Source organism: Elaeis guineensis, chromosome 10 (assembly GCF_000442705.2).
Source record: "Elaeis guineensis isolate ETL-2024a chromosome 10, EG11, whole genome shotgun sequence".
Classification (NCBI taxonomy): Eukaryota; Viridiplantae; Streptophyta; class Magnoliopsida; order Arecales; family Arecaceae; genus Elaeis; species Elaeis guineensis.
Window position 1 is genome coordinate 72,533,580 of NC_026002.2, and position 24,180 is coordinate 72,557,759.

Consider the following 24,180-nt stretch of genomic DNA (forward strand, 5'->3'; position numbering starts at 1 on the left):
GCTTTTCTGATTGGATATCTTTTGAATTATGAATTTCACTTCTCGTGATAAGAGATCATAAAGTCTACAATAATCTTTGAGTTGGAACATTCATTTTGATGATATGATTAAATTATTTGATTAAAAATAAAAAAATTATGTATTTCCAAAAGGGTCAGTGAGAGTGTCCAATACTGACATTGGTTAAAATATGGTTGTATATAGAATTCTCCATGAAAAATCTAAAGCAAGTATCCTATATTCTGAGAATATAAAGATCTATAGAGATAGATGTAATTGGATGCTTGTGTTTTCACAGATAAAGTACAGAGAGTAGATGTTGAAAGGGTTCAGCTTAAAAATCTCGGAGAGAGGTCTACTATCCTCTTGGACATAGATATATGCCATGTAATGTACTTGAACTAATATAGTTAATACTGTGAATGTCACGAGTAGATATCAGTTGTATCCAGGCTGAGAGCACTGGATTGCTGTGAAAATTTTCTTAAATTTTTAAAAAGAACTAAGAATTTGTTCTTAATTTTTGGAGAAGGATCAAAGCTAGGAGTGGAAGGATACACCAATTCAAATTAATATCTGATGTTAAATGGTAAAATATCTACTGCATGGATATGTTCCTATGTAATCATGTTGATATCTTGGAAGGATTCCAAGCAATCGATCAATGAAAGCTGAGTACACTGTAGATGTGTAGGATGTATTTTGGTTCTAATGATTAGTTGTAGAACTGGATGTCATGTCATCAGATACCATGATACTATACTGCAAAGACAATGGCACCATAGCCCTTGCTAAAGAGCCTAGGTCTCACCAGATATCCAATCACATAGAGCAACAGAATACGCGACTACCTCAAGTAGACATACATAGAGGTGCAGAGAGCAAACTCTACATGAGATGTGGTTAACCCACTGGTAAGTCACTTAGCTAGCCAAAGACTAAAGCTTGTCTTGAGAAGATGGGGCTTGGTATATGGCAGAATGGCTTTAGTGCAAGTGGAAGATTATTGGATGTATACCCTAAAAGTTAATCTTGGCTGATGCATGCCATATTACTAGGACATGATTTTGTACTTAAAGGGTACTTATATTACCATTCATGTTTTATGTTTTCGTGAATCATCCAAAGGATTAACAAAATGATGACACATATTTTCAAAGAGTTAAAAATTTGAGACATGTGTCATTGATGGTTAATTCTTAAATTACTCCTAATTATAGGATCATTATGGGGATGGTGATTGATCTAGATAGGCCAGTGCACGAATCGCTTTCTTCGGACAGATGAGTCTCGAGTGTGCAGTGTAGTGACACTGGAGTAAAAGTGCAGATGGTTGTTAGAGAATAACTAGCACTGAGCGTGACTAACACGAGAAGTCACATGGATGTCTGCTCACTCATTAGTGATTTTCTCGATGCTGCAGTAGTATGATTGGTCCTTTGACCTACGATGCTACAGCTACTCGTAGTGAGGCTGCTGGAGCTTGGCTACACATAAACATTAACTCAATGAGTCCTTGTAGTGGATGTTGATGATAATTGATCTACTGTAGGAGTAGAATATGCACCTAGATGGTATCTATCGATTCTAGCAGAAGAGAGTAGTCCTATGGGATTTAAGAAGCTGAGTTCTTAAGTCTATGACTATAGCAGTGTGATTAATAAAAAAAAAATTATGAGAATCATACATGGACTCGAGCTAATTGAATCTATCATATGATCGATGATGAGTTTTAATGATTTATCCATGATCTGCCATCTGATCGAAACTCATGATAGATGGACTGTATCATACGTTAATTACACCTAGAGGTTTACACCTTTTATTCTGCTGGATTGTCACTACACACCACTAGATGTCACTGATGAATTATGAGACCCACGAGTATCATCTCGATGATCGATGATCTTTGATGGACAGAATCAGAATGGTTCCATTCTATTGAAAAGAGTTTTGATGATATTGTGATAGGGATCACAATATATCTCACTACCAGACAAAATAGAACCTTTGGGTCATACACAAAGAGATTTTAACTGATCAGATGGTTGAATTGTAATTATGAATCATGATAGGATTTAATTATCAATTTGATAGATGTTAATCTAATGCAAAAATTATAAATAAGTAACTCACTAAAGAGTTAGTGAGTTATAGGAGGATTAATTAGTAATAAAATTATTAATTGACTCAATTCGATTAAGCAATGAGACTTGCATCAAGTCTAATTAAATTAGATTTAATTTTACTTGATATGGGTTTGATTTGATTAAGCCTAATTGGGTTATGAGATAATTAAATTACATGAGAGAATAATTTCTTGTCTGATTAAGATTTGGGTTTGATTTAATTTCTAATTAGACTATGATCTAACTAAAAATATTTGGATTCCTATTTAGATTAAAATTTTTTCTCTTCATAGGTACACTAAATCTTAATTAGATTGGGATTAAATTGAGTTTGACTCAAACATCAAGAAAGAGTCCAAAAAAATTAGGACTCCTTCTCTAATTAGGTGACATCTAATTTTTAATTATATTAGATTTTAATCTAAATTTTTTGTACTTCTAATTAGATTAGGATTCTAATCTATTTGGGTCTAATCAATTCTTAATATAATTAGAATTGGTTAGAGTTTTATTGGGTTTAAATCAGCCATCTAAAAAAGAGTCCTAAAGTATTAGAACTCTCCCTTCTCTCATGCGCCACCTAGTCCCATGCATACTTGGATTTTAGACACCATATGTTCACCACGCCCCTCTCTCTTGTGCACGTAAGAATTCATGAAACATCTCCTTTTCTTCGTGAGTTTTGTGGGTGCACAAAAGTTAAGGAGGTGGGCGGCATATATGTAAGAGTCATAGGATACAAAGACTCTTATCTCCTACTTAAACTCTATCTCCTCTTCCTATTTAAACATGGGACATATGAGGCGGCATTATGGGCTGATGAGATTATTTTTGGATGCCAAAAAAAACAAGAGGAGGTGCAAGAGAGAAATAGAGGGGAAAAAAAAGGGGAGTGCATGGCATGAAAGGAGGGCGTGAGGTTTGGTTTCTATCCTTTCTTTCTTACCAACAACCAAAGGTTGGTTGTTAGGACCTCTTTTCTTCCTCTTTTGTTCAAGTTTGGATATAAAATTTTCTCTCTTCTTTGTCCAAGAGTTGGACAAATATTCTTACATCTATAGTATAGAGATTTGGTGCATGGGTTTTAGAAAGAAAAGATTCTTCTCATGATCTCTAGCATAGAGATTATCATCTTCCTATTTTCTTCTTCTTCTCTAAGAGTGTCTTGAGAGAAAAGAAGAGTTTTCAACTGTCAAGATGCGATCTCTGCAAAGGAGCTAGCACCCCGGTGAGATCAAAAAACTTCTGATCAGATTAAAATCTCGTGTGGATATCCGTAGAGGCCGGACACTTGTACAGTTTTCAAAGACTTTTGGAAGACATCCATGATCATCAGTTTGTGATGTAGATCGATCCGAGCCAAGGTATGAAAATTAGATCTTCTCTATTTGATTTCTGTATCTGAATCCTATTACACATATATCGATCTTGTTTTATGATTTTAAAATTTGATCTTATGCATGCTTAGATTAAATTAGATTTAATCTGAATCTTTAAAATTTTTGCTGCATACTCGTTTCAAAATTTTTGCATGCATAAAACCATGAAATCCCAATAGAGGATGGCTTTGTAGAGTCTGTCCCCCCAACTCAGGACCTTGTGGGGAGATCTAAAGTTGCTTTGATAGTAGAATGGTCGGTGGTGTAGGATTGCTTTGTTGTATGATTTGAATAGCAACGGTCAAATTCTGGACCTACTAGACTAGCAAGTTGAACTACTCCATGTTGACCATCATTCCTAACTAGGATGGAGCCTCCGAAGATGGTGGCACTTGAGCTTGCTGATTGATAAAATTCTCCACTGGCTCAAAGTTGATGGTGTTGGAATGATGGGAGGATGCTTCTTTGTGTAGCGCCATGGTGTGGACCTCTCATTCCTTCTCGAAAGTGGGTAACGCTCTTCCTCTAATGCCAATCTATTATTATAGATTTCTGACTCTGATCGGAGTAGTTGGAGTTGACTGTGAGTCATCGATATGGTGAGACCTATAAAATAAGTCTTGATCGGAGTTGGCTCCGATAGAGACCCTTCGACGTCAAGTCAAAAAATTGGAATAGGAGAGGAGTGCGAGAAGATTAGAAGGTGCAAGTATGTATACCTAAAGGGTCCCTTTTTTATCTCTATTTATAGGGAGGCGAGAACCATAAGAACAAACATGATGGGAGACCATTTTGGCCTCTCCATCCATACCACTCATGATGTTCGAATTTATGAAATATAAGGGTTACTGTAGTGTGTTATCCATCGTGAAGTTTGAGTGGTCTACCTGGGCATAGTCCAGATAATAATTCCTCCCAATTTGGATTTTGGTGGCCGATGTCATCTTATCCAGCATGCAATCGGCCATTCTCAGAGATAGCTTGATTTGACGTGATCTTATCTGATGCACAGTTAGTCATTGGAGTGGTATGGTCCCACGTGGACTGATATGACTTGATGTAACCACATGGTGGTTGACTCTTCTTAACGTGGTAGCCAACGATAATTGAAGGAGATGCAGTCTGTAGCTAAGGACAAGGATCGGTAGGGGATCCCTCGGTCGAAGTTGATGCTGGGCTCAGGATCTTTTTTGGATCGATATCTGATGTCTGGGGTTCACTCTGATGTCGGTGGCTAAGGATTCAAGTGCGGAGCTAAAATCGGCAGCTAAAGCGTAGATTAGCGATCAAACAGTGGCCAAATCTAAGGTTGGAGGTTGAAGTCAGGATCGATAGGGCTTTCCACCAGGAAGCTTTATTTGGAAGGATCGGCCTGAGAATGATGATTGGTAAGGCCTGAAGTGAGATCTCCCACTACTTTATTATGTACTAAATGATCCTTCAACGTAACTTCTTCATAGTTTTGGATGACATATTTATCACTGAAATTGTACTCATTTATCTCTAACTAGTGTTATGGCAATGACCTGGCATACTTTGTCAAGAGACATTCCCTGGCACGTGTCTTCGACATGAGTGACGTACCACCCCCCAACAACCATGTTTCTTATTTAACTATGTCATGCTTGATAGGATATTTACTGTGTTGTGGATGCTCAAATTTATAGACCTAAATGATTGTTGGGACAGTATGTTAAGATGCATTGGTCTTGCTTTTTGACGGCAAAATATGGATAGATTTTAACATGAAGTGTGACTTGGGTTTGAAATCATGAAATAGGATAAAGCAAAAGTTGGACTTGGTGATTGATTATCATGTATATTAGGCATCACAAGTTTTTGGGTAAGTGGCACCGATGTTTACAAAACCTAGATGGAAGTATTATTTTTTGGCTACCATTCCTCATTGGTTATGCTTTCGAGTGAGAAAATGTCTTGTATGTCTATTTTTAAGATTGAAAATACGAAGATTTGTTTATGTTTCTGATCATACGATAAACATTTGTTTTATGGCATATCTTGTTTTTTCAAGATGTAGGCTTCAAGTGTAAGTGATAGCAATCTTCAAAAGGATTTCTATAATATTTGAGGAGCTTTAAGTGTGAAAGTGCCATGAAGGATTTTCAAATTGTGTGCATTGAGCTATGCTTGGAGTCACCAATATTGCTACTTTGTTGGTTATTGTTACATTTGCCAACCACCATGATCAAAATGGGACATGGCTATCACCCTGATAACATTTTATCAAACAAGAATTGGGGTTTCGCAAAACTCATTTGCATGTGAATCAAGAGGTTAAAAAATTAGACTAAAATGGCCTGCATATGTACACTTCTCTTGCATTAGTTTGATAATCCTCAGTATCAATAAGACCATCTTGTAGAAGTTATCACTTTTTAAGTTACGATGCATGGTTTTTGTTTGAGATCATTATGCGCAATGAAGCAGCAAGAGTATCCTAAGTAAATATGTTATATAGATGCACATCGGCATGCATCTGAAGAATTATAAAGCAAAGATCGAGAAATGCAATTAAGTGTGCAACCAAACAAAAAAGTTATTACTCATGAGTAACCCAAACTATCCTGATGAATATTATCAATTGTTAGCTAACTCTTGTTATAACTTAATTATTGAAGAAAAAACCCAGAAATTATCCTATGGAAAATTGGAGATCAAACCAATCCAACAATATGCAATCGAAATGAATGAAACATGATTATTTACTGGTTTGCAGTTGGATCATAGATCAGGTTATATTTTGGACTTTTTCTTGAATGAGCCAGGTTTCTTTGCATCTACTTAGTATCCCAATCCCATCCAGTTCTACCAAAAAAAAAAATCCCATCCAGTAGCAACCTACAAAATTCATGTCTAAAATAATCAAGAATGGGTGGTTTTTATGATGATGAAACTTAAAAGGTTATAACTTATGACATCAATTGCCATAGTGTGCATATGTTAGTCTCTTGAACTCTAATTGATAATATTCTACATAGGAGTGGGAACTATTTTTTCGTTGTATAACGTGCATAAAATCAAGAAGGGATAAGATCCTCCCAAAGAGATACATTGGGTCATTATGAACAAAATTTCTTAAGATATATTCCTTTGGAGCAATTACATTTTCCAATTTCATACATTAATTTCTTTAGGGCCAACATATATATCTAGAAAATACAAAAAAAAACAATCATTGAAGGAGGGAAAATAATCCTAGATGCAGAAAAAAGGGGCCAAAACTAGATGCCCTTTCTCTAATAGGTACCACCTTATCTCAACCATTCATATAAATTAGGCAAATACCCATGGTTAGGATCATACTAAGGATGATTAAGATACCCTCAATAGCTTTCTCTAGTTAGGCTTTTGATGCAACTCCTATCCACACGTCATTTCATTTTTAAACATACATAGAAAGCAAAGGAAAACATTACCAAGCCGTACATGCTATCTACATCATCACCTACTTGCGGATAAATTATTGTCTACACTATGTGCACGATATGATCGTTCACGCAGCTAACAAAATCTACTGATTCCTGTAAGCTCTATTCATCAAACACATATCTTAATGCATCATTACAAAAATCAACGGTTGTGATTGGTTGCATGCATCATATTGGTGCATGTAGTGTCGACAATAATTTCTCCCCCATGCAAAACACTTTTTTTTTCTATATATATACACACACACTTTTATTCCTTGGTTCTTTTTTGGTAACTACTTTTCTTCCTTGATTGAAGTTTTGAATGGATGTTGTGAGAGGAACGGTGATTTAGATCAAGAAATATAAATTCATTTGTTATGGAGTAACACCACGAAAATACACTCATTTTATGCAGGTAGAAGATCCTTGGATCATGCAGAGGAGGACTTGTGCAATTCACAGAAATCGATTAGTAAAGTAACTAACCCAAAAAATTTATGGTGTGCACCGATGGGCGACCCAAAGCGTTTCTCTCCTGTAATGCAGCAACACAGATGGGCGTGATGTGGCAAGAGGTGGGAACCGGGGTGGGGGGCAGCTACCAGCACTCCCTGCACGGATCCAGAAATATCACAGTGCGTCCTGTAGGGCTGACGTCGTTCCAGCTAAATACCATATGCCGCTAATCCTAACCGTCCGATCACTTGCCACTAATAACGATCGTCGCCGTCCCATGTGGCTTAGAAATCCCGTTGGGTCCTCTCCATCCCAACCAGCAACGTATCGTTGTGGGACCTACAGTTTCTTTTCGTTACCCGAACTGAATGGGGGGTTCAGGTTGTATCTTTCGCGCAAAAGAATGATCCATCCTCTTTCGCGACCGCAACTGTTAAATCTCACTTCACGCAGCTCTCAAAGCATTGCGAACTGTTTAATTAATCTGCCCGCACGGTTGAAAGCGACCCTTGCACGATCCAACGGTAGAGCCCAACGAAGGAAGGTGAATCCTTTTTTGGGCGCGAAAGATACAACCCCTGTCCACGAGCGAGTCGATACGTGCCACCGCTAGTTCTTTTTTGGTAAAGAATATGTGCCACCGCCAATTGCCGCATGGTTTCTTTGAATGGCAAAGAGAAGCGCGAATGCAAACCGCTGCCTTCGCCTTCTCCCTCTCCCCGTCTCGCTATAAATCTCCTTTCTAGGGTTTCTCTTTCGCTGCTTCTCCTCTCTCGTCCTCCTCTTTCTTTTGCTTCGAGATCCGAGAGAGCACCATTATCGAGGCATGTCTTAAGGGATCTCCGACCCTTTTTTAGGGATCTAATCTGCGTTCGAGTTAAGATTTGATCCATTTGAGCTCTGGAATCCGTTTCAAAGTTCCTTCTTTTTGTTCCTTAATACATGCTTATAATATATGTTTGTGTTCCAGAATGTTTCTAGATGATATTGATGCGAATGTGATTTTCTTTTCGAATTTCTTGATTCGTTGGAAGATATATGGTGGAGATTTTCTTCGCATTCTGATTTATATGATATGATATTGGCCGTTTTCTTTTCTGTTCATCAGATCCGTTGTTTGGTTTATTACCTTTATTGTTTCCAACAATTTGGGGATCGATCCTTGGCAGTTAGTTCTAGAATGGGCTTCGATTTTTCATTTTTCATTTTTTTTAAATTTTCTTAGGATAAACCTTTATATGGTTTGTTTCCTTGAATAACTTGTATGGATTGTGCATGTGAGTTGATGGATAGGTTTGATTGTCAAATCTCATGACTCAATAGAGGCTACTGATGCCGGCGTGCTACAAATGTTCTTTACACAATAATGATGTTACTGATATGATGGATGAGAGGACTGGAAAATGTTCTTATATTATTCGCCGGATCTGGAAAATATGCTGCACTCTGTATTTCCAATCCCGTTTAAATTGATGGCTAGAATTATAGGGTATGTTGCGGTTATGGATCAAGAGGTCGGATCTCCGCATATGCGAGGTATTGTCTGCTTTGGCTCATGATCATCTTTGGACTTCAGTGAGCTTTAGACTTCAGTGGGCCTTGGTCATTTAGAGCCTCATAATTTTGCCCTTTAAAAGATGCCTCACGTGGAAGAGAAGGTTCTAATCTATATAAACCATACTCTCTCTAACCGATATGGGACTAAAGAAGCCCTCTCTACACCACAACACAGCCCCCCAGTCAAGAGGGAGTAGTGTGGATGGATAGGAGGCTTCCCACAGACGGCGCCAATGTTGCGGTTATGGGTTAAGAGGTCGGATCTCCGCATACGTGAGGTATTGTCCGCTTTGGCTCATGACCATCTTTGAGCTTCAGTGGACCTTAGGCTTCAGTGGGCCTTGGTCATTTAGAGCCTCACAGTTTTGCCTTTTAAAAGGCGCCTCACGTGGGAGAGAAGATTCTAATCTATATAAGCTATACTTTCTTTTGACTCTAACTGATATGGGACTAAAGAAGCCCTCTCTACACCACAATAGGGTAATTAAAATTTATCTCATGATATTTCTTCTTATTTTCTTTGCGTTTTTTCTAGGCCTGACTATTTAGTTAGAACAAAGTGCGAAGAAAAGAGAGGTGCTTCATCTTGTTTATCACGAAAAGATACTTTTTGGGGTTTAATTTCTAAATATCAGTATGCATGTTTATGGGACATATTGAACCAGGGTATGTAGACACTCCAAATGTTTCAATCCTTGGTATGTCAGACATCATGACACTTCATAGCAGTCATTGGCATCTAAAATCATTTAATAAAAAGTTATTACCATTACATGTAAGATAAAAGTTGCCGAACACAACACTTAGCGATCTTTTACCAGTATTATAGTATTAAAGAGCAACAGACCATCTCTGAATATCTCATCAATATAGATATAGATATAGATATATATACATACATTTGTAATACCTGTTCTGGTGTCAGATTTCTTGAAAGTTCATGTGTTAGATTTCTTGTGGATACCTACATGTTTGACTATATTGGACAACCATATAATGCTTCAAAGTGGCATTCTCCAAACCATGTACAAGTTCTACCAAAAAAGAGAATCCTTCATGACATAACTGATTTAAATAAGTCAGCTCATGAGTTCGGCATTATTTTCTGTATATCCTTATGGTTGTTCTAGAGTGATATATATAGGATCTTGAGCTAGTAATTCGTCTAGCAGCTATGAAAAGTTGAGATATGTGACATCACAATCTCGGTCAGAAGTAAATTGAATCCTTGTTGGACAACTAAAACTGGTTATATAGTTGTGGATCTGTATCAATCATGATTAACCTTGGAGTTGATGTTCCAGATCATCATATCACAGTTTTCTCAGATAACATTTCTAGTTTACGGTTGAAAAGTCTTTGTGGTTCTAGAACTTTTGTTTTTCTCTGCTCTTTGTATTACTTTCTCCTGCTCTGTTATTTGCGGAAAGAGACTTCACTTTGAGTTCCTTTTTTCCCCTTTAGATGATGAGTATAAATCACATTGGGAATGTATTGTGTGTTTATCAGCTTGCGTTTATGGCTTCATCCAATGAGAACTCAAATAATTCTTCTGGGTCGCACCAGCTGCATGTACCTCTCGATGAAAGAATTCTTTTTTCCATGTCCAGGAGGTCGGTTGCAGCACATCCTTGGCATGACCTTGAGATAGGTACTGGATCTTCATGAGACTATTTTACTTTTTTAGAAAACAAAAAAAAGGAAACCATTCCTTCTTCCATATGTCACTTCGCATGATATGTTTTAGAACTTAACTAAATCTCTAGTACTCTCTTAAATCTTACTTTTCTTCGTATCTCACTTTGGTCTTGCAATTCTGGATGCAGGACCTGGTGCGCCTATTATTTTCAACTGTGTAAGGGCATCGATCTTACCTTGGCATCATTGTACCCTATCCATGTTTTTTCTTTCTAAATGTTTTCTTCCATTGGTTAGATTGTTGGTACCCCAAGTGTTCTCCCCTTTTTCCTAAAGAATATTTAATTCAAAAAAGGAAGTTTTCCCACAGAATCTCAAGACACCATCTCTGATTTGAAATATAACAAAATCCAAATGACTGGTGTCTTGAATTAATATAGAGTTTCAGCAACCCTACTTCACAAATTTTCATGAATCTGATGAGAATAAACTGACAAGTTTTGGTGGATGAATGATTTAACCTATGCATCTGCTAATCTCTGCAGGTGGTCGAAATAGGAAAGGGAAGTAAGGTGAAATATGAACTCGACAAAAGTACTGGGTTGATAAAGGTGAGCTATCAACTCTTGGTACCACTTGCTTTCATTCTGCATAAGCGCATATCATTTGTAGTTTACGTCTCATATATGTCACAGGTGGACAGCATACTCTACTCATCTGTGGTTTACCCTCACAACTATGGTTTCATCCCACGTACTCTCTGTGAAGACAATGTTCCAATGGATGTGTTGATCCTCATGCAGGTATCTTGTGTTCTACATTTAATTTCTCTTGCATGGTTGCAGACGTTGATCTCAGTAGTACCCATACACATCTTATATTAAGCATCACCAAGGTTGCAAAAATCAGTCCAACTTTTCTTTTAAAAAAATCCATCTTACAAAGCGGACTTTAGAACCTGAATGATACGCAAGATCTGTCTTCTCATCCTTAGAGATATCTGTCTATCCACGTGTGCTTTTAACCGACCAGACTAAATATTTTCTTAATTTTCTCCCCTCTCCCATTCAGCAATAGCATGTTCTACTTGACTTTCATGCTTATCTTTATTCAACAGGAACCTGTTCTTCCAGGGTCTTTTTTGTGGGCGAAGGCCATTGGTCTCATGCCAATGATTGATCAGGTATACACTTGTATGTCAGATGATGCTATGAAGTTGGTGTTAGGGGCAGTGCTTGGTATTTACAGATCCTAGCATGTGGGACATGCAATTCTTCTAGCAATTGGTTTCACTCGATTTACAACCTTTTTACCTAATTAATTGAATGAGATTTTGGTAGGTGAAACAGGTAGAAGGTTCTACTGCAGTCTATATTGTTGAAAACAGGGGGAGGATGATGATAAAATCATTGCTGTGTGTTGGGATATACCGACCGATCCTAATACCGACTCACCAACGGGTCACGACGCCGACCCATCTTCGACGCCGACCCACCGATGGGTCCCGATGCCGGCCCATCCTCGATGCCGACTCACCCACGGGTCCCGATGCCGACTCACCAACGGGTCACGATGCCAACCCATCCACGAGGATGAACTGACCGACTTTGCCCGTCTGACAACGAGCAACACCAACGGTAACTACCGATTATTCCCGGCCGGAACGCGTCGGCCTAAGAGATCAATACTGCCTCTGATCGCCTGGAAGCCGATCTCCCATCGCCGACCCCCTGTCGGGTGGGATATCACCGACTCACTGTCGGTTTGGACAACTGACGTCCGACCTCTGCAGGCCCTTCTAGACGCCGAACGAGCGGCATGGGCCGCAGTCCTATCAAGGACGTGCCGTGCAACCGCCAGGGGGCGTTGTCCTGCCAGGAGCCTGGGGCGCTGTCTTGCCAAGAACGTGAATTAATTCCTAGAACCTGTCAGCCCGTCAACAATCTTAACACGTGTGCACAACACTGTGTGTGCGAATGATCCAGAATATCGGCATTACAATGATATCAAGGAGCTCCCACCACATCGCATAGCTGAAATCAGGCGCTTTTTTGAAGACTGTATCCTCTTATATTATGGTCTCATGCTACTTTTCATGCACAACTTGAAATTAATATCTTATTTTCCTTTTGCACATAATTTTAAATTTTTCAATGACTGTTCTTTTTAAATTTGCCAATTTGGCATTTTGTTTGGACCTTCTTGACGTTTGACAAATTAGATAAGAAAAATGAAAACAAGGAAGTCGCAGTTGATGAATTCCTGCCTTCCACTACTGCATATAGTGCGATACAACATTCCATGTAAGTGTTTCTGTTTTATTTTTCTGTCAATTGATATTACATTTCTTTTGTTAATTCCCTACTCTCATGCCAACCATGACCGGGTTTATGTCTACCTAAACGGTGTATGATGTTGTGTTCTGTCTCGCCATTTCTCCTTCCTGCAAATAAATCAAGAACTTCATCATGATAAAGTTTTATAATATCCAGACCAACAAGTGATAGCTTAGTGGGTAGGCGGCTATCTCAAAGTGAGAGGCCTCAGGTGAAGAACTTGATATAATGGAGAATTACAATTTCAAAAAAATTTACAACGTCCATAAAAATTTGAACTGAAATTTACTTTTGTTACTCTAACAGCTGAATGATGGTAAACCATAAATTGACCTATCACATGTAACAATTCTATGGTTCTCAAACAAATTGGTCTTGGCTCTTGAAAATGGCTATGGATAAAAATAGACCGGATAATATTCATCTAGATATATTTTTATATCTAAATCTATCTAGATATGCATAGAAATTTGGGTATTCGATCAATATCTATATCAATATTTATTTTAAAAAAAATATATGATTATTGATAGACAACTATTTGATCCATATTTAAAGGTCACATTTTATTTGTAATACTATTTAATTTATATGGCATTCATGAAATTTTAAAAAATATATATTTGATTTTATGATTATAAAATTTAATTATCCGACTTATATTTATATCTATACTTCTAGTATCTGATTTGTATCCTATTTATTCAAAAAAAATATGGATATAAATTTTTATATCTAGCTAATATTCATATCTATATTTATATTCATTAAATGAAGCAAAAATAGATATGAATATTATTGGCATCCGATCTGAATCTGGTGTTGTTTCAACCGTAAAGATGGCTTTCTTCCCTTCTACATACATAATTGTTTTCAGATGAATTGCCGGACTTTTCTTTCGGGTTGTTGATTACTTTTGTTCGGTTCTTTGTTAGGGATCTCTATGCATCGTACGTTGTGGAGAGCTTGAGGAGGTAGGATCTTTTACAAGGATGAGCGAACCTGAGGATCGTTCGAAGCTTTTGTATTGTATCTTGTATTTTAAAAAATGCCTGATCCAATTGTTGATCAATCTGTAAAGCCTATCTGAATGGCCATCGATGCCACTGGAATCAAGGCTAAAACTGTCAATATATAGAAAAGCTAATCCAATCTTTACTGTATACAGGTCTACAGGTTAAGCTAATCCGAGATGCAACTTGCAATAATGTTGACACCTTTTTAGCTTGACCTACCACTCAATTTACTTCATATTCAATTATATATTGGCTTTTTTATTTCTAAAATAAAATTTTGAACATATTTTTCGGAGATGGGGCACATATTCTCTCACTTCATGGTCGTCAAAAACCAAACTTTGATGAAAAGCTTGTTACAAGTAATAATAAAAAAACTAAAAGGACAAGAAAGCTTACCTAGATTCCGCAATTGCCACATGTAGCAAAAGAAAGAAAGAGTTTTTATGAAAAGAAAAATGAAAAGCAAAGAGATGTGCTCCAAGCATATACTGAGAAGATCCCCACCATATGAGCCTACAAAAGACCCTCGCCACCAAGTCTCCATTTCGCCATAGTCCAAAATTTATTAAAGATCGTTCCCGTCTACCCATGGATACCCTCTTCCCCTCCGCTTGGATTTGGAGTCCCTCGTTGGATTCCCCAAGCAATGGCCTGAGCAACAACAATAGCTGGCAACATCGAAGATGGCAATAAGGCGCGAGCGGTGCATCCATGTAGGGCAACTTAGAATCTTTGGCAGTCCTCTATCTCTTTGCTAAGCTGGCTATCAAAATCCCATCTATGGTATTATATAAACTTGTATACATGGAGAGATGTCCCTTATTTTTCTTTCATAATTGTGTTGGCTTGTTTCTACATGAAAGATTTTGAGAATAGCATTCAGTGTGTCCTTTTCATGGGCTTTCTCTGGTCCTGTTGCCTTTTCTTTTCTTTTTTTTTTCCTTTTTTTTTTTTTTTTTTTTGTCTCTTACTACCTACTAGTTCTCTTATATGGATGGTATCATGGGTGGGAGTTGTACCGAGATTGGACCGGCGGCCGAGAAAGTGGGCCGGGCGGCAGCGGCGGCTTGGGACAGCAGTGATGCGAGACGTGGCCTCCACCAGTTGGTTTGGTGGATTCGGTCAGAAAGAGGGACCTGCGCCTGACTTCCACTGGGTCGTTTTGCCGCAGATCCCCGTGGTTAAGTCTAACGCTAGTTCCGAACACTGTTCCGTTTTATTGGCGTAGAAGCAGCTCAGATCGATCCATACAATAACCATTCCCTTATTTGCTCTGTAGTTTAGGTCGTAGAGACAGCTCTCACGAAAGGGAAGTGCACCTAAAAGGAAAAAGAATATTTCTATCAATTTAAGCAAGTTAAGCACATACAAATTAAGGAGGAATGGAGAAATCCATATCAACAAGATCGTTCAAAGCTGGGCAAAATGGCAACTCAAGGAGTCACAGGTCGTGCGCCTTTGTGAATTACACTAATACCCTCACAGGGATTGTATGAATTTTGCAATAAGTTTTGCTACCGTGTTCCAAAGATTATCGTTATTTTTATTTTTTTATCTATTTCGAACGATCGGATTAAATATGGATCATTTAAATTTTAATTTGATGGGATATCCATATACATAGCTAATATAGTAAATATTTTAAAGATTAATACTATTTTATTCTATAATCAAATTAATTTTTTTTTATTTTTTAAAAAACTTTTTCTCTCTTCATGGGCCACTTTTGGGGGGGAGTCACGGGTGTCAAGGGTTGGGAGGGCGGCAGGAGCAGCGCAAAAAAGCTATAGGTTGCTGAGGGCTGAAAGTATAGCAGTGCAAAAAAACTATGGATTGTTGAGGGCTGAGAGTGTGGTAACGACAGCATGGTGAAGTAACAGATCGAGTTCAATGGATGGGGAGGTGGAACAAGGAGTGCAAAGAAGGTATCAGTGCTGGATGCGGGAAAAGAGGACAGGAGGCTTAGGTGGTAGCACGAGAAGCCCCCGGAGGGGAAAACAAAGAAACCACGGATTATTGGAGGTTTTTGGGGGGAGGGTCAAAAAAAAAAATAGAGGCGGCGCGAAGGGGGTAAGATGGTGGTGCGGAGGAGACAAGAGGGGTCGAGTGGTGGTGCGGAGGAGACGCGAGAAGTCAAAGAGAGAGGGAGCATGGAGGAGCCGTAGGTGGTGCCAGCAAGGGTGAAGGTTTAAACGCGGTGAAACCATGGACAGAAAAAAAAATAAATAAATAAAATATTTTTTAAAAAAAATAAAAAAATAAAAAAATAATAATTTTAAATATTTTAAATAATTTTTATAATAAAATATTATAAACAAATACCGTAGGAAAATCCATTTTGCAATATAAATTACCTACCCATTCAATCGAGCACGGTCCACACTGAAAGATTTTTACAGCCTAAATCCAAATTGAACCATATGCTCGTAACTGATTTGAGGGATATCGCAGTTAGACCTACCAAAAAAATCAACCACTCTAACAGGACTAGGCTCAGCCAACAATTTTTTTTCACATATTCACCAAGCGAATTAATAGTTGTACGCGTCCGAAACCTTGCCTTTGCCACATTAACAATCTGAAAGTTATTCAACAAATAAACTTGCATCCAGACAAGGGCACCGGATGTTGCGATTAGGAGGATCGCAACTTGCAACACCTTGTGCGTTCTGCTTACCCAGAAGGCTTCCCCAGAGTTCCACAGGAATCACCAAATCCTTTTAGTCCACGGATTCAGGGCGAAGGCAAAGCAAACATGCTGGCTACGGCCGTCAGGAAGCACTCCATAAAGGCCAGACCCAGAACGGCTACTAAGTATGTCCCTGCACCAATTGCACTATAGACACCTAACTAATTTTGATGTAATTTTGATTATAAAAAAAAAAAAAAAAAACATAGACTCAAGCCCCTCACTCATCCAAAAGGGAAAATACGAGAGTAACAAGACCCTGTTTGCACAGACAGCAGCCCTTTCTTTGCCAAATTACAGATTCAAATATCAACACTAGTTGTAGTAGATTATTGTTAATATAATCTTTTCCTAATAAATTTAGCAAGGCAAAAATAATGAAATCTCGCGCCTTCCCGTGGCGTCAAAGGCCATGAAATCTAATGAAAAATACACTACCACTGAAACACTCAAAGCCTACCAACTGAAAGAACTATAGAGCCTGACTCAGGCTTCAATTTTCAGTGTGATAAGAAAATAATTGTTGTGGATTAACTAGTGAAGCAGAAATCAAGGTTGTATCTTCAAAAATAAAGGTCTCGCAAACACCTACGGCATTCAACATCAAACTTAAACGTCAGAAAACCAAACGGCAAACAACAGCTACATAGTTCCAAAATTCCTTAAAATTCCTTAATATTAAAAAAAAATAAGATTGCTACAATCCGTTCCTGCTTGTCTGGCGGAAGCCACATCTAGTAAAAAAAGCCAAGCACTTTGCCACCGACATTCTTCCTCCTAGCTTCTTCATGGTCCATAATGCCCGCAGATGTTGTCAGCACGATGTAACCAAACTGCACAGCAAGAACAAAGTAGAATTTTTATCGCCACTTCACCAACAAGATGCAAAACAAGAACAGCATTCTGGTAAAAGTATTAACTTTACATAAAACTAGGATGTTAAATTCAACATTAAATGAAAAAATCGAGTTATGTGGAAGGCTGGCTACTAATAACTAAATAGAAAACAACTGACCTGTCGAGAAGGAAGCAGTCTTGCAGTCCAGGGTTCAATTTCTTTAACACCCACATCAAAGCGAGGACTAATAACACCACATTTGTTCAATCTCCCATTCAATTCAACCACTATTTTACCGGCTCGGTGGTCATCTACATATTCAAACTCACCAATATATCCTACAGAACCATTACAGAAATAATCAGAAATAAAATGATTGCAACATTTTTTTTTGGTAAACAACTGATTGCAATATTGATGACAAGCATATCACAGGACTAACCATGCTTCTGCATGACCAGAAGGAACTTGATGATCACTTTGGAGGAGGGTCTAATCATCACCTGGCGCTTTCCACGTTTCTCGGCATTGTACATGCTCTTAAGAGCATCATTCAAGACACTGACTCGCACCATCCTTACCAAGACAAAAAAAGAACTTAAGCATATAAGAGTAGGCAGCATAACAGAAATGCAAAATGATGTGCTTCAGTAATGTGGTACCAACTAATTACAGATAAAAGCAGAGGTCTTGTAATGCATTTTTTTATCATTTAGAAAGAGTTGCTGAAACAGTGAAATTATTACTATAGCCACCAAATATCAAGTGAAATAACATAGGTTCGCTCGTTCAACTTGTCTTTGCATTCCATGCATGAAAGGGAAGAAAAAGCAACCTATTATTCTGCTATATTGTAGACACCTACTAAGCTAACACCCATATTAACATAACAAATAGTAAATTAAACAGGGCAGGAAACACCAATTAATAGATGCGTGTGCATGAGAGAGAGATAGAGAGAGAACTGATCAAGATACAAGAGACAAAAGCAGTTTTTGTATAATTAAAATAAGGAACATTCTGTCTCAAAATCCAGGGATGAACATGAAGATGAAACTGATTATTTAAAAACTGCTTTTCAGGCCTAGGCTAGGACATACACACTGCTAGAGCATCCACCAAGTCAAATATTATAACCCAGTGAGACTTAAACCAAAGCCAGAAACCTTTCATAGACAGGTGTTATCCATTGAGGTTCAGCAAATAACTTGCGATCAGTTATCAATCCAATGTCAGCCTACTGATCTGGCACCAAAATCAAACCGATGTAACATCTGGCAAATGGGAGGCTTGTCAAGATACTTAAAAGGCTATCTGATGCATAGGAAACATATGTAATTGGCCATGCCACTTAAGCCCATGCAACTTAGAAGCAGACCACCAGTGTTCAACTAGACTTGGAAAGAGTCTAGATGTATAGAAACAATTTTTTAACATGAGGGCATGCATATGGTGAACATTTTTAATATCCCAAGGCATATCCAACTCAGTTATGTATGCTATTACAATGTACCAAGATAAATGGCGAATCATGTATTTAATGATTAACAACCATGCCACAATATATATATGGAAGAATGGATGCACAAAAGCACATATACATGCATCTAGTTTAAGGATGGGGGGAGGAGTTAACGAAGCACATTACATCATTTGAACAAAAGAATCACAAATGGCTGGTACTCATCAACTATATGCTTATGATAAAAACTAATGTCCCATACCAACCTCAATTCTGAAATATTTTTTTGTCCAGAGTTCCTTAAAATCATGGTATTTGCAGGCCTAAACTTCAGAACCAAAAATAACAAAGTAATCATGAATCACTCTACAGATTTTGAGCTATGCTAGTCAGCTCCTATTGAGATTGGTCAAATCCGTTTTGACACTAGCCTATTCAGGTGCATAACTATTGAAGGCTAACATGGCTGGTGGTTCATATGATGAACAGTCACAAATCAGCTTTTTGCTAAATAGAACAGATTCGACAACAAGTTCTTCACAGAAATTCTCCCAAAACATTGGTGTTCCATTTATACCAATCTTGTCTACCATCCCACCTTGAATATTTTCTATTCAAAATTGCTTTTTTACCGCATAAAAGAACCCAAGAAATTTCTTGGCAGTGCCTTCCATTTCAACTTTATTCTTTTTAACTGCACCGATGAAGCACCAAGTACCTTTATAACATTCTTGACACTCAATCACTCTGCATCTTGCTCTACAAACAAAGCAAGAAATAGTTTTGTGAAACTGACAATACAATCTAAAGCCCCATTTCGAATAGAAGATACTCGGTTTGTAGTAAATGGGGTGAGCATGACCATAAATGAGGTAACCATACCACAACAGGACAACACTATCCTTCTTCTGATATAGTAAATGCGATCACCTTATAGGTTAATTTTTTACAACGCTGTTGACACAATCATCATTCTGGGAGAATCTTCCTTCAAACTTAAAAATATTTAATGATCACAAGACAATTTAGACGAACATCAACACTCCATCTGCCTGTATTATTACTATAAGAAATGTCTCCATCAACCCCCACAGTCTTCCATGTCATGGATTTTAGATAATTGCTTAACCAGTTGCGAACGCTTTCTTATTCTGCATATATTGGAAAACAATAAAAATACACCAATTCAGAAACTTTACTGTATGACCAACATATCTTCACTGCTTAGTGTTCTAATACATTGGTATACACGAGTTCCTGGAAAGCTAGCTTCTGGAAAAAAGAAATACCATGGTGCAATTTACAGTAGAACAGAGTGGGAGATCTAAAAGGCCAAAAAGATAACAAACAATTATAACAGAAGCAACCCCCAAAGCTTTTCATGATGCGCCTTTTCCCTTTTTTATTAAACAAAAAAAAAAAAAAAAGGAAGCAAAGAAAGATAGAAAGAAAAGAAATGACACCATAGAATGATAGTGGCTGTACTATTGACTACACTAAGCAATCACCTCACCAGAAGGAGGTCCCAAATGCCAATTAATTATGAACGACTTATAATATTATAACTGATGATGGATCTTGAAGCCAGAACAAACACATCAAGCCCACGAATAAGCCATCCAAATTGCATCCATAAACATGACAAAACAAAATTTCCAGAAATTTAGCATGGATAAAGCAACAAATTGACAAATATAATTAAAAAAAAAAAAAAATACCACATGCCCTCCGGAAAACCTAGGAGGCATGTAGGAGTCAGCTTAAATGGAGAAAAATAAAGTGATGAGTGATTAAAACCTCCAGATCTAAGAAATCATCAAGATAGATCTCCAACCCATATATTACAAAAAATCCATCAAACTTCTAAGGGACTCGCACAAACCATGAATCATCGAACATGGAGATTTACAAGAAGGGGATAGATTAAGGATCTCACCTTTCAAAGGAACCGAGGAAGACCGCCGCGAGAACAAAAGCCTAAAACCCTAGCTCGGAGAGGAAAAGAAGCGAGGGCGACCCTGTGGCCTTTAGAGCGAAGACTGGATCAATGCTATGATGCGATTTAACTCGATTCGATAGTTTCCGACCCTTGGATTTTATGGTGAAGGGAGCAGCTCCGCGGCACGCTAGCTACTCCTGGGTCGTCGTGGGCTGGGCCCGGATCAGGCTCAGAAGACTCGCGCTTGGAGCTGGACTTCCATCGGCAGTCATGATGGTGCGTGGACCAAACGTCCGTTTATGTTTTAGGTGGGCTGGACCATGTTCATCCATCTGGTTGATTCCCAAGGAACTCCAAACGATGCGAAAAAATGAGAAATTCTTTGTGCACAGGTGATTGGCTCACGCGCGGAGCCGGTGAAAAAAAAAAATTTTTTTTTTTTTTTTTTCCCGCACGCTGCCTGGCTCCGCGCGTGAGCGGTGCACAAAGAATTTCTCGTGAACATATATGTGCTGACATACTGAGGCCCTTTTCTTGGGGAGGAAGGGGGTAGAAAAAGGGGCAAATCTTCATTGCCAATAAGTGAAGAGTTATTACAGAGGATTACAAAATCAACGGCCTACTTATAGCAAAATGAAGGCTATACAAAACAAAACATTAAAAGAAAGATACATCAAAACACCATTGACTATTAATAGCCTATAAAAATACATCAAAATACCAGTAATTGCTGAGGATCGATAATAATAATAATAATAATAAGACCTGATAAGTGGAAGATGATTGTGAATGGATAAGGGGCCAATAATTGCATGCAGGAGTAGCAATCCACCAAGCAAGATACAAGAACCCAGAAGCAGTAGCATTGTAAGATGAGCAGAGACATGGATTTCGAACCACCGCAACCAAAAGATGATGTGGATTATTTGAATTCCATTCTCCAAGACAACATAGAGATAATGGATCATATCAGAGGATGTTACCATGTTTCATGCTAGCCAATATGAAAAAACTCAGAGATAAAAGGCTACGAGAAAGCTTATGTGAAATCAACATGTTACATAACGCCTGCCAAGTATTGGAAGGTAAGTGATAAAGCCCAAGTTTCCCTCATATCCCATCAGTATCTTCTACATTAGAAACATCATCTGGGAGCTTAAGATCAAATAATAATATCTTAGGCAGTGAATAATGGGCCTAATAAAACGATCCGAGCCATAAGAACTGATAAGTAGAAGAAAAGTATGAATAGGTAAGTGGCCAAGAATTGCTTTTAGAAGCATGAGCCCAGCAGTAAAGGTAACAGAACCTGGGGGCAGTGACATTGTAATAGGAGCAGTGGCCTGGAATCTAACACATAACCAGCAATAGATGATAGCGATAATTTGGATTCCATTCTTCTAGACAACACTGAGATAATTGATAATACCAGAGGATGTTAACATGTTGCATGCTAACCAATTTGAAGTAACTCAGATGTAAGGGTCTAAGAAGGACCAACTTTGAAATCCACCTGTTACACAGCACCTTCAAAACATTGCAAGGTAAATAATAAAGCCAAACCTTCCCTCGCAAGGTGTACTGAAATAATAACATGGGCTGTTAAAGACTATAAAGCATGTCCCATCAGTATGTTATGCACATGAAACATCATTTGGGAGCTTAAGACTGTACAAAGAGAACTTAAGCAATAAATGATGAGCCAAATGAAACGATCCGATCAGATAAGAGCGATTATACTTCATGAAATTTCTCCCATCAGCTCATTTGAAGAGGAAAGCATCATATGGGATACTAGAGATCAGAGGGACAAATAAGTAGCAGGCTGTAATGGGTTGTAGAGTAGCAGGGGCCAACATATGACCATAGCAGAAGGCTAATCTCCAGACAAGAAAAGCTAGCTCTACCAAATGGTGAATATGACCCAGCTTACCCAGCAAATATTTGAAAATTGACCCCTTATAAGTACTGCTGCAAACCTCATCAGGAAACATCATTTGGGGGCAACAAATAGCTGCTGTAGTGGAGAAATAATATAGGTAAACAATTAAATAAAAACAAAATCTCCTTAGTCTGTGACCCGAGCATTATGCATGCCGCTGAGTAAAAACATAATGCATACAAAAAGCAACAACCGAGATGGAAAGGCCTTATAGTCGTCAAACCAAGCACTAGAGAATAGATATACATCCCCAAAATATGATTCAGCTCCTGTGAACTGAGTGATACCATACATTGCAACCTACCATGGCAAATGAGTCATGAGCTTTGCTGAGTTTGTTCATCATGCAAAGCCTGCCCAACCATACCCTCCGAAGATGAACTTGCACTACAAAGAATATATAAAAGTGTACATTAGTTAATTATGTTAGCCAGTGGCATCATCGTCTTCTCAAAAATGATACACCCCAGTAGTCATCCACAAGAAGGTCAAACTATGCAGATGGCAAAACATTACTAATATAGAAATTAACATCTCCATGCAAAGCAAGTTTGGAAATAAGATTAGCCAGCTTATTGGCTTCTCGAAGGACATATGTTGCCTTAGATCCAGGGGATTTGGCCAACCAGTAGGTAACATCATTTAAAATTGGATTCTTTTTATTATTGTCTTTGGATGGACTGGTGATCCATCTTATTATAGTAAGTGAATCCTCTTCCAACTATATATGGTAGCCTGGCAGTACTTCATTAACTATGATAGGCATATCAAGCCAAGCTGCAACTAGTTCTATCTGAGGGATTGAGGAATAATTCAATTATCTTCCCCCTACTCTGAGGAGACAATCCGAATTATCTCGAATAACAAAAGCCGATGCAGTAGCAAAATTGGTGATAACTGCATCAAAATTTATTTCGATATACCCAAGGGGAGGGGAAAGCCAAGAGACACCTTCATAATTTAGAGTAAGATGAATAGTATGAGGACTATCCCGATATCTAGACGGATGTATCAAAGTGGTTGTATTAGTAAGATGAAAACAAAAAGCACTTTGAGATAGTTGGGCTGCAAGCATGTGAGTGTGTTGAAAGAGTCTATCATTCCTTGCTCCTCAAAGAAGCCATACTATGCTGGTGAAAATAGCCTTCTCCTCCATTAGAGTGTCTCTCTGTCAAGTATTCCAAGAGGGCCATCCAATAACTAGGTAGAAAATTAAAGGCACCAAGCTGTTGCAGTTGATTCCAATAGGCACTAGCAAAGGGACAATAGATGATGATATGCGCCATGTCCTCTATTACAGAGGGACATACGTCACAATAGATATCCAAAGAAGCCAATACACCATGGTCATATAGTAATTTTTTA

The 24,180-nt window shown here is 38.2% G+C and overlaps 2 protein-coding genes across 5 annotated transcripts; one reads left to right on the forward strand and one right to left on the reverse strand.

The window, feature by feature from the left end:
* Positions 1-8,062: 8,062 nt before the first annotated feature.
* LOC105032841 (soluble inorganic pyrophosphatase) lies at positions 8,063-14,124 on the forward strand. Of its 4 annotated transcripts, XM_073244528.1 has the most exons (9): positions 8,063-8,271; positions 10,462-10,603; positions 10,779-10,807; positions 11,136-11,201; positions 11,286-11,393; positions 11,708-11,773; positions 11,931-12,650; positions 12,812-12,893; positions 13,862-14,124. In XM_073244528.1, exons 2-7 carry the CDS (start codon positions 10,471-10,473, stop codon positions 12,189-12,191), a joined length of 663 nt encoding a protein of 220 aa, XP_073100629.1. In that variant the 5' UTR covers positions 8,063-8,271; positions 10,462-10,470; the 3' UTR covers positions 12,192-12,650; positions 12,812-12,893; positions 13,862-14,124. The 4 variants fall into 4 exon arrangements, with proteins under 4 accessions (XP_073100629.1, XP_073100630.1, XP_073100628.1 ...); XM_073244529.1 differs by lacking the exon at positions 8,063-8,271 and having other exon boundaries at positions 9,355-10,603; XM_073244527.1 differs by lacking the exon at positions 8,063-8,271 and having other exon boundaries at positions 9,355-10,603; positions 11,940-12,650.
* Positions 14,125-17,172: 3,048 nt separating this feature from the next.
* On the reverse strand, positions 17,173-21,009 carry LOC105032842 (small ribosomal subunit protein uS8). Its single transcript, XM_010907420.4, has 4 exons — positions 20,871-21,009; positions 17,915-18,048; positions 17,650-17,810; positions 17,173-17,467 (listed from the first exon to the last, which is right to left on the reverse strand). The coding sequence occupies exons 2-4, from the start codon at positions 18,045-18,047 to the stop codon at positions 17,369-17,371; spliced, it is 393 nt and encodes a 130-aa protein (XP_010905722.1). The 5' UTR covers position 18,048; positions 20,871-21,009; the 3' UTR covers positions 17,173-17,368.
* Positions 21,010-24,180: the final 3,171 nt, after the last annotated feature.

Excerpts from the sequence above, each read along its gene's own strand:
- LOC105032841 (XM_073244529.1), top strand. The coding sequence starts at position 10,417 with ATGATGAGTATAAATCACATTGGGAATGTATTGTGTGTTTATCAGCTT. Across the intron at positions 11,202-11,285 it reads AAAGTACTGGGTTGATAAAG|GTGGACAGCATACTCTACTC; the intron begins GTGAGCTATCAA and ends TATATGTCACAG. Across the intron at positions 11,774-11,930 it reads TCATGCCAATGATTGATCAG|GTGAAACAGGTAGAAGGTTC; the intron begins GTATACACTTGT and ends AGATTTTGGTAG.
- LOC105032842 (XM_010907420.4), bottom strand. The coding sequence starts at position 18,047 with ATGGTGCGAGTCAGTGTCTTGAATGATGCTCTTAAGAGCATGTACAAT. Across the intron at positions 17,811-17,914 it reads TCTGGTCATGCAGAAGCATG|GATATATTGGTGAGTTTGAA; the intron begins GTTAGTCCTGTG and ends ATGGTTCTGTAG. Across the intron at positions 17,468-17,649 it reads GACTGCTTCCTTCTCGACAG|TTTGGTTACATCGTGCTGAC; the intron begins GTCAGTTGTTTT and ends CTTGCTGTGCAG.